The sequence below is a fragment of the Cyclopterus lumpus genome, chromosome 19 (assembly GCF_009769545.1).
Source record: "Cyclopterus lumpus isolate fCycLum1 chromosome 19, fCycLum1.pri, whole genome shotgun sequence".
NCBI classification, from domain to species: Eukaryota; Metazoa; Chordata; class Actinopteri; order Perciformes; family Cyclopteridae; genus Cyclopterus; species Cyclopterus lumpus.
Window position 1 is genome coordinate 12,043,101 of NC_046984.1, and position 17,416 is coordinate 12,060,516.

At 42.2% G+C, this 17,416-nt stretch overlaps 1 protein-coding gene across 1 annotated transcript; it reads right to left on the reverse strand.

Annotated features, from left to right (window-relative positions):
* Positions 1 to 3,966: 3,966 nt before the first annotated feature.
* LOC117748816 (zinc finger protein 503-like) lies at positions 3,967 to 6,552 on the reverse strand. Its single transcript, XM_034558904.1, is given in 14 exon segments — positions 3,967 to 4,676; positions 4,678 to 4,704; positions 4,706 to 4,807; positions 4,809 to 4,862; positions 4,864 to 4,977; positions 4,979 to 5,044; positions 5,046 to 5,216; positions 5,218 to 5,279; positions 5,282 to 5,420; positions 5,422 to 5,523; positions 6,103 to 6,156; positions 6,158 to 6,202; positions 6,204 to 6,263; positions 6,266 to 6,552. Coding segments are annotated over 14 exon segments (1,686 nt in total). The 5' UTR covers positions 6,362 to 6,552; the 3' UTR covers positions 3,967 to 4,082.
* Positions 6,553 to 17,416: the final 10,864 nt, after the last annotated feature.

Below are 17,416 nucleotides of genomic sequence, written 5' to 3' on the forward strand. Positions count from 1 at the left end.
CTCGACAAAAGACTTTTATTTCGGTATGACTTTATCAGATATCCTCACTGGCTGCCTTCTCGGTGCATTTAAGACTAGTTTGCCAAAGGAACTGATCATCGTTGTCTCAGAATGTCAGTCTGAAGGGACTGCAGAAAATTTAAAGAGGCAATGAACACATGTTTGCCAGCCGAGCGTCCAGAAACGCCCTCCATGAATATGCCAAGCCTAATTTTAAACCAACAGCGGGGGAACTTTGGCTGCATTTCCCACCCAGAGAGCACGAACAGCGCGCGGAAGCACAGTGCCAGCGTGTCATACATTTAAACACTGTTAAATTAAAGGCTGTTTACGGTTCTCTGGACCCATTCATCTTACTCAACGTTAGGCTGCTTCTTTGCAAATTTGTCAGTAAGAGCTTCCACATGCCAAGGCGAGGAGGGGAAGAAGTTGGGGTTATCAGAGGAGGGTTTTCATAGTGTGTCTCTTCACTCAGCCTGTAGGTAATTAGCCACCTCCACACAATATGACCATAAGTCATTAATCACCCGGACCCGAGCAGAAGTCGACTCGCTGTGAGCAAGATGTTTGGAGACAAAAAGTTTCCCGCCTATGACAGACTTCAAAATGGCCCCTGTCAGTGTTGTGTAAATTATAGGGCATGTTGAGTGCTGAAAGACAAGGGCCCACTGTTTAACTCACTGTTGCTCTTTCCTTTGCTTTGTGTGTTGACAGACTCTCTTCAAGGGAAAATTCCCCTTTTCTCCATTTCCCGTCGTCTGGCTAGTTACTCAAAAAGACACGTTTTATTGCGAGTATACCGAATACACACACACGCATCACATCCACATTAGGATAACCTCAGTGTACCGAGCTCACTTTCTTTCATTTCATGGAGTTAATAGAAGACGACAAGCTCCAAAGGTCAGTAAAACCCAGCTTTAACTTTGCATTCCTATGGTTTACTTTGCTTGTCAAAAGGGAGGAAATGATGGAGTGATGATAAATATGGGGCTCGTTTGGAAAAGCAAATGCCTCTCTGCTGCAAACATAAACCACCATGTTTTTTTGGGATGATGGAAGACACACATTTCGGCTGATTGAACATGCAAAAAGTCGTCGTTTTTTCTTTTTGCTTCTGTAAACAGAGATCTGCCTGTTCTTCCAGAGTACATAAGCACTCAGGGAGATGTATTCAAAGTGGGAAAGGTTTATGTAACAAAGGGGAAATCCCTTGATTGGATCATTAATACGGCTGACAGAAGGGTGTTAAATTCATTATATGACCATAACATGAGTAACAAGGGTTTGATTAATGTATTGGATGCATGAATAAATCTCTGAAAAAGCCACATTTCGTACATGGCTGTGGACGCTGTGAGGAGGAACAGCAGCGCGGCGTTGCGGCGATGACGTCCACCACCTTCAACCACAACAGATAGTGTAACACATGGCCTGCAGCTGTGCAAAAGTTACCATTTTTAACATTAACGTGTCTGCGCTGGGCCACGCTGGGCTGATCGGTGGCCCCTCAGGTGGAAGGGCATAAATAAATCTTACTCATGCTGCAGTTCGATGCAGAACAGGTGGGGCCGCCACTGTGATTCAACTTGGACTCACGAAACGGTCCAGTGTCTCATGTCCTGACGGTAGTACACATTCAAACATGTGGGAAAGAGATCCTCTCTTACTACGTAAAGATTGATAGACTTTAACATTGTAGATGTATGAGTCGGTTTATATAGTAAACAGATGTACCAATTACCTTTATCTTTATGATTCATCATCTGCCCCCGATGACCTATTTAATTAAATTAGCTTTTTCTAAACACAAAGGGTAAAACACGGAAGTTAAATGATACGATAACAATTCAACCTGTTGGTGAGCCCACTCTCAAGCATTGCTAAACAGTAACGTATCTGTTAGACAAACTCTTAAACTTAACATTTATTTTTTCTGGAGATGAGCTTGGTCCTCCTTTCTTATTATCTTTAATAAAGAAATACAACCCTCTGTTCAGTATTACTGGTGAATTATCATTGTTTACCATTTACCACAGCAGCATATCCACTTTCATTGTAAAGGATTCAATATGTCACTTTTATAATAATAGCTACACATTTTAACTATAGCTTTAAAGAAAGCTATAACATTTATTAAATGCTGGATAAGGTCAAAGTGTTATGGAGACACTTATTCATCTTATCATACTGATATTTTAAAGAATTTGCAATAGTTTTAATTTCTCTCTTTTGTGTGTACAGTCTGTCTCTTGTCACTTTTAAATTTATAATTTGTCGACGGGTCTCTCTTGGTCTCTCACTTATTATTAGTATTATATCCAAAAATGTAAATAAAACACAGGATTATTAAACAATTTAACTCTATAAATCCAAGACTTGCTAATTAAACGTTTATATCAAAGTTATTAATCCGCTCTATAATGCACAAATGTAACGTTTATTCCTAAATTAATAATAATCCAGCTACTAATACTTATAAATCAAATCTACTGAATTATTTATCGACTACTTTATCTGTTCATATGTGAGAGGATGTGTGAATTTATACCTCGTGCCACACAACATATAATTGTTGAGAAATAATATTTAAAGATCTTAATACCATTTGTCCACATCACGTTGATGTGCTGATTGTAAAGGAAAAAAGATGTCACATATGATCTACACCGGCTTCATGGCTGACTGGTTGCAGTGCTGAGTTGTAGGTTAGGAGCTTTATTACCATCTATCACTGAGCTATGTTTAGGATTCATTTACATGAAGGATGGGTGGATTTGATGAATATGACATGTGACCATTAATGACGGTGATTTTATTGCTAGAGAACAGGCTGATTTACTGAGGATGGATAATAACACTGTTGGCTTGATTTAGTTGATTTGTTTTACGGGGCTGAATAAATAGGCCTCGCTTTATTTCATGTCCTGTGCTTCATGGCTTCATTACAGCGATCACGAAAGCTGTGGAAACGTCCCACATCTGGTGTCATCGTAAATCTTTGTTTAGCGAGTTCCTCACTGATTGTCTTTCTTAGTGAAACAATAATCCATGACCTCGTAATTGAGAAGATTCGGCACGTTTTGATGAGCCCAAGAGATAATGCATCTGAACACACACACACACACACACACACACACACACACCTGTCACCATGAGGTAGCATTCCTACACAAGCTTGTATTACTATATAAAAACATTCAAAGGATTTGCAGTTTTATCATTAGTCCACCACCTGTAGTCCCTTTGGAGGACCTACTGTCATTCTCATGCAACACCAAAACATAAGGGACAAAACCAAGGTTGTGAATGAAATGAAATGAGTTTTGAGAAAATTAGAAATTTCGCCATGAGTGTCCCCAATATAATTAAATTAGTTTCCCATAGCCTCACAAACTAAATCTGGACCAATTGAATAAATAAATAACATGTATATTTGTTTGATTAAAAAAAAACCTACATGTCAATATCATTGCACAGCCAAACTAATGCCCCCCCCATCCCCACTCCCCAAAAAACTAAATAAAATATTCATGATTCCTCTTGTAAATACAAGACTAAGTTAGAGCATCTAGCCTAATATGGTATACATGTATGCTGAGACCCTTAGAACAAATTAGACCTCTGTAAACAGTCAGGGCTGTCTGGAGCTTTCAAATTGCCCTCCCCACAAAATAAATCAATGGCGATTCTGTAGAAGCTGCTCCGATTGATTTTCCACGTCCATCATTCTGTCAAATCACTCAGCACCGGCGGCCCTCTTACCCGTAAGAAATAACTTCTGCAAGACTTGGTTGATTCAGCATGAAATAAAATAAAATCCATTTTATTGGAAAAAGTCCCATTTCAATCTGCACAAAAATAACGTGTCAATGCACAGCAGGTAAACAAAGCAATACTCTCATCTGTGTAAAATAATGCACATTGAGTCTTTAAAGTTATATTATTTTTTATTTTCGTCACGCTTGAAGCTATCGCAAATAAATACACTGATCCCCACATGGATCCAGTCCCTGCATGAAGTACAATATAAAACTCATTGGGCCTAAATCTCCTTTTTATAAATGTATAATTCTCTGACTCTACTGGTATCCTAAGGCCGAGGCTGTTGTCAGTCTTTGTCCATACAAGGCGTACGGGGAATAATAGGCCCCTGTGGCCGCGGGCATCGGCACCGGGGCCCCGGGTGTGTGCATGGGGCTCTTTGAATAAGGGTGATAGCGGCTGCTCAGTCCGAGGGGGTGATGGGGGCCCCTGAGGGCCAGCGTACCGGGGCTGCCAGGGCTGCCATTATGAGGCATATGCATGTGACAAGCCATTGCAGCGGCCGCAGCGGCGTTGGCGAGAGAAGACGACCCAGGGTACCCAGATATAAACTTCTCCGTACCGGCAAAGGCCGTGTGAGTCCGCAAGTGGCCGAGAAGCTCCTCGGAGGAGGAAAAGCGCTTATCGCAAGGTCCGTTAGCAGACACCCAATTACATATGTGTGGCAGGGGGTCATTGGGAAGTATAAACCCGTAAGGATATAAGGGATGTCCGCTGAAAGACGGGGCCGAGGAGTGCACGCCGTGTAACGGGTGCGTCTGGTACATGAGCGGGTATCCGGATTTGAGCGCAGCAGCAGCCGCCGCAGAGTCATGAGCGCAATTAGCGATGGATGCACCGGACAAATGGCCTTGTGCAGTGGTAGCTCAGGCAGTAGGGGGTCTCGACACAGACTAGCAGACATTAGAGACGGCGGTGATGATCCAGATAATGGACTCGTTCCGGCTTTGCTGCAACCCAGTGAGCTGGCAGCAGCAAACTGTGGCACTTAACAGCTGGCTGCTGGATTTGGTGGGGTCAAGGGTCATTCCGTGAGGGGAGGAACGACTGCGGGTAACCTGCGTAGGCACCCGCCAAACTTCCAGGATAGGAAATACCAGCAGGTGGGCATGGGGAAAAACTGTATGGACCGGGCTTATATGGGGAAACAGGGGGCCACCAGTCCAGAGTTGAGAACAGAGGACGATGAGGTTACAGATGGAGAGTCTGATGTAACAGTCCTTGGATCCAGATGTGTTCTCCTGGTGTTGGCTGCCGTCAGATGTATTTCCACTTATCCTGTGGCTGCCATTATTATCTGTCGCACTGCTTTTATTGCTATCAGACTCCTTCTTTTCCTCCTTGGTCTCCCGCTTTGGCCGGTCAGACGGCAGAGGAGAGACTGATGTGCAAGGAGCTGGGCTGCTGTCCTCTGGGGGTGAACGGCTGGCAGGTGGCGCTAGGCACTCGGAAACTGTTTTATCTCCACTGAGGCTGCTGCTCGAGTCCTTCTTCTCCGACGATTTGGAGTAAGGTTTGAAGCTAGATTTGTCCTCGGCTCCGATGTCGCTCATTTTCAGCGGACCGGATTTGGTCTCCTTGTCACTAGATCCATTGGGAGGCCGCAGAGGACAGCTTGGATGAGGACGGCGGGTCCGGTTTGCCGATCTGAGAGCAACGTTTGGGCCAAAAGAGCAAGTGGACTTTTTTGGCATCCAGCTGCGAAATAAGACACAATACAGTTAATACAATTCATAAAAGCACGTTTACATATTAGGTTTGTGGTAAATACGCACACGACGAGATAAATAAATACGTAGTTACGCATTGCGCATGAACTTATCTCGGGATGAAACTCAACACAACTCGCTGTAAATAGGGAGCGGACACACAGAGCTGATCACGAAGATAGAAGATATACGACTGAACAACTGCCACACGTCGAACATGACATTACAAACACGGACATCGATTTTCTACAACAAGGTCATTACATTTCAAAGCGAATCCAAAATTCAGTTTATCATTTGAACGACGACCAAAAAAAGAAAGAAAATTTAACTCGCATATCGGGTCTAACAATCTAATTAGGAGAGGGATATTCCTTTTCCTTTTTGAATAATATACAACATCTTATTTCGCACAATTTCTCCCCAAATATATATATGAAATATAATAGCGGGTTTGAGGCTTTGGAAGTGATTTCCGAGTGAAACAATTGTCAGTTTTAAATTAAGCGAAATGATGCCCGCGTGCGCCAACGTTTTCCCCTAAAAAAAAAACCGTGTTAGTTCTTACCTCGATGGGACTGATAGGAGTGGACGGTAAAGGCTGCAGGTACTCCGGGTGTAAAAATGTGTCCTCCCCGAGTGGTAAGCATTTTCAAAACCTTTATGGGGGAGACGACTGGCTTGGCGAGAAGGGTCTGCAGGAGAGACGGAGTTGTGGAAAAATAAGCTGGGCCGATCTTCACTGCGCCTGCTCCCCCGAGGAGCCGCTCTCCCAACGCTGGATTCGTGCAATTTCTCAGGACAGAGACCGTGGGCGATGTGATCATGACCCAATTCTCGTGGAAATGGTTGAGAAATACATGTGTAGGTAAAATAAAGCCAATAGTCAAATTCGTCAGACGGTTAAAAAGCCGTTGCCAGAGATAAAATAAAACGATGTTAAATCCTCAAAAAAGAGACGCGGAGTGTTGGGAGCAGAATCCGTGCGTGTCACAGCCGCGTTGCTTCATCCCCGGCGTCGCTCTGACTGTGGCTGTGGGTCCGAGAGCGGACTCGGTTTAGGTAGTGTAGCAGGCAGGATAGATCACTTCCGCCTCCTCTCAGGCAGCATCGGAATAAGTCCGCAGATCACAGCCGGTGCCGCGCCTCCCAATCAAAAAGAGGTCCCGAGGCGAAGGAAAGCGCGAGAGTGAACGTGACGTTTCCCCCCTCACGCGGGTGGGTGTTTCACATCTCACGCGCTTTTAATATCGAGTTGTTATAACGCGTCTTTGCGTAATTGGCACTCCGTCGCATGCGCGGTCTTTGGCAGCCAGTGTGTGTTTGGGGAAGGTGGGCCAGGGTCAACATGGGGGGGGGGGGGGGGGGGGGGGGGGGGGGGGGGGGGGGGGGGGGGGGGGGGGGGGGGGGGGGGGGGGGGTGGGGGGGGGGGAATGACCCAATTAGCTCTTTACGTCAAGTGAAGACGAGATACGTTTCTAATTCACACACTGTATCCCACACAGGAGAGTCCGAAAGGCTTTTATTGGAGCGATATTGGGCATTTATACTCCCTTTTCTAATACTCTGTAAGTCACTTTGAGCGAATATTCTTTGAACACTGCAATTGAATTTGCAAAATAGACCACCGTCTCATTTGCACATTTCTTACAAGGAGCAGGCCCACACCATCGTGACTCATTAATGAAGTATAGTACTTTTGACCCTAAAAAAAAGAAAAAAATGACTGATGGCCTTTCTGGTCAGACATTGACTCCAACGTGCACTGATAACCATCGGCATGTTTCACATTTCAACTTCTCCTCTCAATCATGCCGCCTGTCATCTGTCAGTTTCCTTGTCCTGCACGCCAGCTATCTGTCAGCTCTCTGTAGTTTTTGTGTTTGCCTCTTCTCAGTCAGATTCAGGTCAACTGCTGTAGAGTGAATCCACGAGAAGTGGCAGTGAAGAAGTGATGTGGCCTCTCCCTCACTGCTTCCATCATAATTTAGGCATGTTAGTCTGCCTGGTCTGGTGAAACTCAAAACTATGATTTGTTTAATTGGAGATAAGCTCAGAGGCATTTTTGCAAGAGCCCTAATTCTGCTATAGACATCTATTTAACCGCGTGCAATTTTTCCAAGTCTCTTTTGTCTTTTGATTAAACATATATTCCTCCACATTCAAGCAAAAATGATTTCTTTTATTCCAAGAATGCTGAAAGACCCCCTCTGTGTGGCTGCCATTAATCATTTAAAAAGCTTCCACATTTCTTCCCATCGAAATAGACCACTTATCTTATTACTCAATAGCCTATAAATGTCTTGCTGATCAGGCGAAAGTTAAACATTGCAAGTGTTTTTGATTGATAACAGGGGTGCTGTTTTCGGCAACGGCTGTCAAGCTGTGACACAACGCTTTGAGTTATTAGGGCAGAGAAGGGCGACCATAAATTTCGACCGTCAGGCAAAAACTCCTTTATTGTGGACGTGATGGATGGCTCGCTGCGGCAGACACCAAATTCTCGGCTTTATCCTTAAATGGCTGCACATTTTTTTCGCCGCCGTAATTCATTACTTTTAAAAAGAAAGCTTGAAATCTCCTGCTAGTATTTCACACAAGGACACATTTATGAATCACCCAGAGTCCGTGCAAACACAACAATTTACAAGCAGGGTTGGGTACCTCATGTAGGTGATTATACATATTAAAAAAAACAAGCCTCTATTCTGGGCTTTACTTTTCAAGATCAAGGATTAACATTTTAATTAAAGGATTTAGTCATGTTTTTCTTTGAAAGTCCCTCAGAGCTGACATTTGGTCATTAGTCATTCAGAACAGAATATCATAACTCAAACTTCTGTAAATTAAAAAGGGGCGTTAAGGTTCACTGAAGCCTTTTTGCAACATACAAGGTTTCTTTATTAAGCTTATCTATATGGGCAGTTATATCCAAAATGAAACATTTTCAGCCCTTTAGAAATGGCATTTTCTATTTATGAAAAATGGATTCATTAGACACATTGTAGGTAATGGCCCTTGAAAACCTTTTTCTATTCTATTTTATTTGTTGTTGTACAGAGTTATGCTATGGCCCATTGACTGTCCTTATCTTTACCCTTGTCCTTCGCCAAAGAAAATACAAAATTATAAACAAAAACCCTGCACAAAGTGAACATCATACAGATTGACAAAAACAATACATTGTTTTCAGAATCTGCATTTAGTTACTGTAAGGACAATGTTATATTTTGGTGTCTTCTTTGCAATCATTCAGGTTAATAATATAATAAATATAATAAGCTAAATTGGTGGTTTATATTTTCCTCCAGCATTTAGTATTGTTTCTATGGACAGTAGTGCTTTAAGGTACACCTTAAATGTATGTTGGTTACAACTTCAGAATTTATTGTTGGAGTTGACTAATTATTAAAAATAACTGCAATAAGAGTCACAGTGACAGGAGCTGCTTTTATGACTGTTGTATAATGTGTGTTGTATAATTTAGCTCTGGCAAGTAGAATGGTTACCGCAGGGTGATTGAACAAATGCATACATACAGTACCGTAGTTCAGTCTTTTTTTAATATTAAGTTTGAACTCTTGTCAGTATTTGTTCTATGAAATGATAACTGACCTTGTGATGCATGTAAAAGTGTTATTTTTGTGTAATCTGCTTTTCTTTTCCCAGACACTCTGGAGGTTGTCCAGGTCAGGACAAGTGCGAAGCTAAGTCACGGCTCTAGTCTTATGATTATTCTCCTTTTCCAACTTTCACGTGCACATCAAAAACATCACAAGGACCTGTAACTGAGAACTCGGGTGCAAAAGCCCTTGACTTCTAACTTTGAAAAAAAAAAAATTGGTAGATAATGCTGCATTATAATTTCGAGGCAAATGGAATAAGAAATTCCCTCGGCCTGACGTGAAAATTCACCTAGTGTCAGTCGGCGCAGGGCGCGCCGCATCCAGCAGCCAGACAGGCCGACTGGATCTGACAGGTAAAAAAGGGGAGATGATGGTTAGAAGGTGCTATTGTTTCATGCCGCTTTCTTGACCTGTCAGGTCCCAGCGCAGAGGCCTGGATCGAGGACCTCCTTGTCACATGAAACAGTCTTAAAAAGGCCGTTATCCGGACTATGGTGATTGCTCCTGTTTAATTGATTTGCTTTGGCACTGAGGCCTGTCACATTAATAATGGTTAAGTACAGCCCCAGTGTTGTCACCCAGAGTGGTGTGTCTATCTGGAAATTAACAGCTTTAACTAACTGCTGTCTGTAAAGCAAGAACTGTGCGATCATATGAGATGCAGTTTTCTTACTTCGGCTGAAAGTATTCATAATATAACTGCTCTCTGTAGAAATTCATAGCTGTACATTTTACCTCATATATATATATATATATATATATATATATATATATATATATATATATATATATATAAATTAACTGCCATATTCAACACACACATATATATATATATTCATTATGAAGCTACCATCCAGAGTAAAACAGAACTACGCTGACAAGTAAATGGTGTTGAGTGAATAAGGCTCATATTACGCTCTCCCCACTTCACAGGAGCCTTTGACAGGTTGCAGTAGACATTAAGTCTCTCTCATATTTCCATGACTGACTGACAGTTTGAAATTGCTCCCATCACCTTGATAGGCATGGTAATGCACCTTGCATGTGGACTGTCTTTTAAAGTGCAGGAAATTAGACTCCAAGTTGAGAGTCGCCTTTCAACCAAATATGACAAGAAATAGACTGCTTTTCTTCTGCGCCCAGAGACGGGAAAAGGGCCCCACAGAAGCTGGCACAGAATGAGAGGTTAGAGGAGAAAGTGTCAGGAAGTATTACAGATATCATGTGTTTAAGACAGGACATTTCAGATACTTAGAAGTCATACCCATTCCCCTTGACTACATCCAAGATACCCCCCCCCCCCCTCCCCTCCCCCATTTGTGTCAAATACTGTAGCGTTGACTTCATTTGCAAGAGCTCACTCGGAGCTGACATGAAGAACTTGCACTATCTCGCCGGAAGTCAGACGATGGTGGCGCAGCATGACGTTGAGAGTTAGAAAAGTTGAGGTGCAGCCGAGATCGCGGGGGTGAAGGGTCTTTTTCACGTTGTCTCCTCAATTAGTTAAAGCTGGTCAGGAGCAGGAAGTAAAGCCTATAGAGATTATGTGCTGTCGTCCACTTGCCGTCAGGTAGGTGAGGATCCTGGCGGGTTGTAGTCATGCTGTAGAGAGGAGTTAACTTCACCTACCCGCCCTGTTAGCGCTGGAACCAACGGCTCGATTCAACCTGACAGCTGCCATATTACTGGTTAAGAACTTTGTGGAAACTTCAAGAAGCTCCTGTAAGACCTACTGTACTGCATCTACTTGTCTGGTAGCTTTAGCACGAAAGGGAGTGCAATCTGACTGGATATGATGACATCACAGTATGGCATGTAGCTTGATTTCGCAAATTTGTATTCCCATTAAGGCTTCCCATGATTTATCTTGATTTCTTAAAAGGGCAAAATTGATGACCAAAAACATTTTCTCCCCCCCCCCCCCGCCCCCCCCATTTGCGGGGGCTGGAAATAGAGAATGTTTAGCATTTTGTAGCTTGATAATATATTGGCCATCAAAAATGTTCATGGTAATGCAAGTATAGAATCTCAAATGAGTTGAAGAGGACACACACACACACACACACACACACACACGCACACACGCACGCACACACACACACACACACACACACACACACACACGCACGCACACACACACACACACACACAGTGCATCTGTCTGGCAGTCAGTGTAAAATCAACATTCTCCACGTCGACGCACTAGATGCTGATTCCTCACATTTACTTGTCTAGATTTAATTTATGGAGCCTAAGCCGGGTTGAAAATGTACAGGTAGCTTGTTATGACACTGGAAGCACTGTGCAGGTCGGGATGAATGTCTGTGATGGGCAGATTATTCAGACTAAAGTAGGCCTAAAGAATGATCTTGTCACATTTCACAGGCAGGATTAGGGATACGCAGGAGGAGCGCTTCAGTCAGGAATTAGCGTCATGTGGTCGGCTGGAGACAAGCATGCAAGGTATTTGCTGAGACAGGCTTGGACACTTACTGCTCCATTTGTCTACTTAGTGATCAAATACCGAGGTTGATGGTTATTTCTCTGTCGTTCGTGGTTTATGTGATATGTGTTCATTTGTATGCGTAAATTGTGTGAATTTGAGAGATCCAGGACATCCAGATCCGGGTTCATCAAGCATATATATATTTTTATTTTTATACAAACAACGCATGTTATTATACACAGTATTTATATTTACAATAAAACATTACATACGACACGTGATGCCATCTTGGTGTGTCGCCCACAGCAGCTATATTTGTGTTTTTAGCATTTTAAATTGAAGCAAGTGTGAGTGTCTTCGGGCTATCAGGATGAGCTATTACCGCGATGATTGAAGAGTGAAGGAGCGTGCAAGCTAAAAGACAAAGTAGAAGAGGTCTGACAAATGAAATCAAACTTCATAAGACCTGCCAGTGGTGTCAGTTGTTATCCATATCTCAAGCGCATTATGGTACTGCAACGCAGCGTACTGCCTTCTCATCTGTCCTCTCAAATTCATCACATTCTCGACTGTTTCTTTTAAGTCACAAGTGTCGGTGTGAAGAGGAGTCTTAATTGACAACTGAGTGGCATAGACGTGGACTGCTGCCTTTATTTTGGTGCCAAGAAGGGTTGTGTTGTTTTGATGAGCTATTATTGGCAGAAGCCAGTAGCAGATAGCAGTCGGCCTGGAAATGGGAAGTGACATCAGACAGAGAGGAGCTTGTCATTGTCTTCAGGCTAGTTCAATCTCGCTGTAAGTTAGGAACAGCCTGTTGAAATGTCACTCAGCAGACTTTCTTATCTGTTGAGTGGAGAATTTTGGTGAAATTTCAGCTGAAATTATTTAGACATTTGCCGTCCGGATTTTGAATAGCTGAAGCAAGTTGGCATGGTCTCTAAGAAGATATTCTTTCTGTTAAATTAGTTTTATTATTATGTCGAACATGAGCGTTCAGCCTTCATATGCAGTACATTTAAGATTTGTAGGCACACATTTGCTGCAGTGTTTTTCAACATGTTGGTTTTTTTGTAAAATGTTGCTAGAAATCGGATTCCCTTGCATCGCATTTTGTAAAAGTAAACGTAATCAAAGGGCTGATTTTTTTTTTTTTTTGGTTAAGACAGAAAGGTTGTGTCTTAACTCAACAATCATCCATGGTCCCCTGAGGATGATCTGTTATATATTTGATGATTTCTCAATGTTTCACCTAGCGCCATCATCGGGTCAAAAACATTTTTGTCCAGTACTTTGGTTCATACCTGCGAAACTTATTGGCCATCAACCTCAACTGTAGTTTGTTTAGTGCAAATTAGTAAATGTTAGTATGCTCCAAAGGTAAACTAAGAGGGTGAACGTGGAAAACGTACATTAGCACGTTTGGCATCATCATTGTGAGCATCTTAGCATGCTGATGCAAAGCATTTACTGTAGCTCAAAGCACTTCAGTGCCCAAGTATATTATTACTTTATTATATTCTCACCGAGCTGCAAGCATGGCTGTAGACTTTGACTCTTTTCTTTATGCTGTGAACACAACAATTGACAATCTATTCACCTCCACTGTGCTATTGTTGAGGCAGAAATCTCAGAGACCGATATCTCATTAGCAAACAAGCTCACAACGATCTGCCCCGATCGGCCCCCTTTTTAATAGCATTTGAGGACTGAATTGCACTCACCATAACAACTAATGTAAACTGTTGTTCTTAGAACCAGCACTCTGAGCACATCTGGCATTCATAACCAGCTCATAGTAAATCAATGAGGCGTCTGTAACGTGTAGCTGAATAGAAGAACTTCTTAATCATAATGTTCTCCTTTAATATTCACTCAGGAGTACGGTGTAAATAAACAGCTCTGGGTGCAGTGTATCTTACTGCACATTGATCATGTGCACGAGACCCCAGGCAACAATGCACAAAAGAAAAATGTCTTCCTTATTTTCACTCATCCGAGGCTCCGTGCAGCACTTAATAGACAGAATCAGAATGTCTGCTGTGGTGTTGCAGGCTTTATGAGACCATTACCGCTTTTTATTGTGTATCCCTGGACTAATGGCTTTCTGTAGTCGCTCTGATTTACTGCCTGTCAGCTTTGTGGCTGTCCATTAGAATGGGAGGTTGACATCAAGCCAGTGGTAAAGTACCCTCTGTTAAATATAAGGAAGTCATGTCTCACACATAGACACAAGGCTCCTAAAACCTCTGTTCCAAAACACATTCATGGCTGCCTGTTTTCCAACCTGTTTTTGTCTTTTAACATGCGGCCCCAGTCCTTCATGGGCAGATATATCAAGTCATTTATTGCAGGCAAATGTTGCACTGTTTCTGATGTCTGCAGGACAAGGACAAATAAAAGGCTGTCCAAGCCATTAGCATGCATTAAATCTAATGTGTGGAATCCTCTGCATTAAACCTTAAGCAACGTTATGGTTACTTTATCATAGTGCATAAACTGTGTCCCCACATCATTAGATATTAGTTTGTCATTCTGATTTTTATTTTCAGCTTTGATTTTGTGATGTGTTATAAATTGGGGGGTGTCCTTTTTTTTTGTAAATCTCTGTATGATTTACTCCCACACAGATGAGGATTACTGGTGCTGACTCACTTAGCAAACACCTTTTAAACTTAAAGTATACATTCTGTTTATTAAAGCTGCAACCATAATTTCTATGAATAATAATAACGTTGTTGTTCTTAAATATTGTTTGGGGGGATTTTTCCTTTGAGTGGACAGACGGTCGTATAGATTTGGCAGGAAAGAGAGAGATGAGAGACTAAAATTGGATGCCGATAAGTTTAGCCAAATCAGGGATATGTCCAAAAATCATAAAACACATCTGACATGAAAATATGAAATCCAGCTGCAATGTGTTACATGCAGACAAACAGGAAGGAATGTTTAATTTAAAGGGGATACTAAATGGATCACCATACAAGAACACCAACTCATACTTTTATCTCTGTTGGCTCTTGTATGACCTTTCATACTGCATATTTCTTATGTACAGCTGGACTAACTTTATAGCCTCCTGGACCGCAGGACAGTGCTCTTACCTAAAATAATCTGTCCTGAATCTTCCATAACCCTCACTTTATTAGCTCATACACAACGATCATCCATGGGGAATTAAAGGAGAGAAAAAAAGGAATCCGTGACAATTTAACTTTCTTCAGATGTTCTGAAAGAAAATTGCATCGTGCAAAACACGCTCTGCAGTTGCTGTACGTGATACAAAATGGGTGAAATCTAAAAGCACGGATTCCTTGTCATTATTCTGCTGTCTGTCTAATTGTTCACGGTGCATCGGGGCCACAGGCGGGGTAAGGCAAGTGATCCCTGACTGGGGGTGGAGCTGGTCCTGCTTCACATAAAATCAATTCTGGCCTTTGGTGTTGTCAAGCCAGCGGGGTTGGGGGCGAGGAGGGGAAACACATGTCTGACACCTCCTGACTTTTTCATGAGGTGGTGTTTGAAGTTTTAAACCCTCACAGAGGATTCTTGGGGCGATGAATATAAAAGCAGGTGCAGCTTAAAGCTCAGACATATTATCGTCAATGAAGACCTTTCCCCTGTTTGATGAGGACAGTCAATTGATTTGATTTTTTTTTTTAAGCACCTCAGTGAGTAATTTGAAGACCTGGAAGAATTGCCAACAATAATACACTCTTCAAAAGCTATTATATTTGAACATCAACATAATAGCTCTTTAATAATGGCATGTGTTTTCTTTTATGATGGACGTTCTTTCATTATAAGCTGCTCTTAAGTCGCCCTCGTCTCGAGCGGTTCTGTTCCCTCTCGGTTCACGCGCTGTGGTGGGCACAAAGAAGAGGAGCATGACCTCAAAGGATCTTTTGTTGTCGAGGCAGTGGAGGGTGGTGGCTGTGATTCATGTGATGGGGTGAGGAGTTGTGGTAGGTACTGAGGAGGGTGGGCCGGCAATGACAAGCTTGAGTTCTGCTGCAGTCGCGGTGGTCCTGTCGTTCAGCTGTTGTTGTAATAACTCTACTCTAGCGTTTTATAGTCACATGTTCACCTCTGACTATGAGTGTTTGATGTGTATTTGTGACTGTAGTCTTTTAGATACACTACACTTCTAAAAACGTAACAGTTAAAAAATTACCAGCCAACATTCTTGATATTCTTTTTCATACTGTGAACAAATACTGTGAACAAAAAGACCAAAACCAACCATAAGTTGATCCTACTAACAAGTATTTTGTGTCTATCCAATATCTCATTTAGCTTATTCATCTATGCCATAGAGATCCTTTCTTGTCCAAAAAACTATTAAATACACATCAGTGATCCACATCGTTGCCCTGGGGGACATTTTCCTTCATTACCAAGAACATGGGCATTTATATTGAGTTGGTTCCGCAGACGCCATCCTGCTGCTGTAAATACTCACTGGGCACCAGATGTGTATTCATTAATAAAATGGTTCCCAACAAAGGCGTACTTCTGTTGAACAAAATGTATTTTAAAATGAGATGGACTAATTCATTGCTGGTTTTGGTCTTACACGTTATAGAGTAATGCCAGATTCATCCTCTGGGTGCAGAAAAAAATACCTTTAATCTGTTGGTTCAATGTAAATCTATGTGTAAAAACTGCCAACTTCCACCATTTACATTTTATTTCCCCCCATTATTCCCAACAACTCAACCCAATATTTACCAAAAATGTCAACCAGTCTTCATGTAATATGATACATAAGATCATTGGATGAGTGTAGTACGTTTAAGTGGTTAAAAAAAAAGTGTGCTTAACCCAGTAAACTATATAATAATATATACTAATGGTGTTTTGGGTTTTCCAACCTCACAGTAAGTGACACACATTACATTGAACAGTGCTCCAAATTCAAAGGAGTGTCATTTGCTGGCTTCCTCTAACAGATGCTGGTGCTCGTCTCAGGGAAGTGCAATGTCCTGGATCTGGTGGCACTGCCATATAACTGCTGTATAAATAGATTCCTACGACAGAACCATTCATCTCCAGCCATGAACATATCAACATTAAAAGACAGCTCCCTGAGACCTCTGCACTTGTTAGGGCAAGATCAGCGGTCCAGATGCCCAAGATGTAAACTTGTGAAGGGAAGATTAATTTATCTGTCATCCCTGCCTTTGACAGTAGTTATAAATCTGATTTAGATGTTGAGCAGGGGCCATGAAGGGCAGTTGGACATTAAGATTTCAAAGGAGTGATATCAAGAGGAGTAACTCGTGACTCGCAGCCTGCCACACTTGGGTCAAAGGTTCTTGTGCGATGTTTGCCGTGATGTTTTGAAACTTTGGCACCAAAAAAAGCCTTCAGCTCATCTCTTCTTCCTTGTGTTATTTTCAAAATGGCGGCAATCATGCGAGGCACAGCGTGCACAGAGTGTCAAAGGAGCTATTTACTGGTAAGATGGATGGGAACAGGCGATACGAGGTGGTCACATCCTGTGACCATCTGCACAGGAGTCATGCTAGTTATTCAGATCGGACACAGATGCTGGGGCATAACATGAGCCTCTATGCAGATATTTGGACGCTTGACAAAATGTTTAGTGCCACATTTCATGGCGTGTCAAGTAGATTCTAACGTGCCAGCGTTTTCTACAGGTTCATTTGTGTTTTTCGGCAAAAAACATTCTTCTTTTCATGTCATGAACTCCAAGCGTTTCTCTTCCTTTTCCATTTCCTGCTTCTGCCCCTTTAGAAGTTTAGATTTGTCAATGTGAACCCGCAGTGTTTTTTTATTGTAAAGGAACT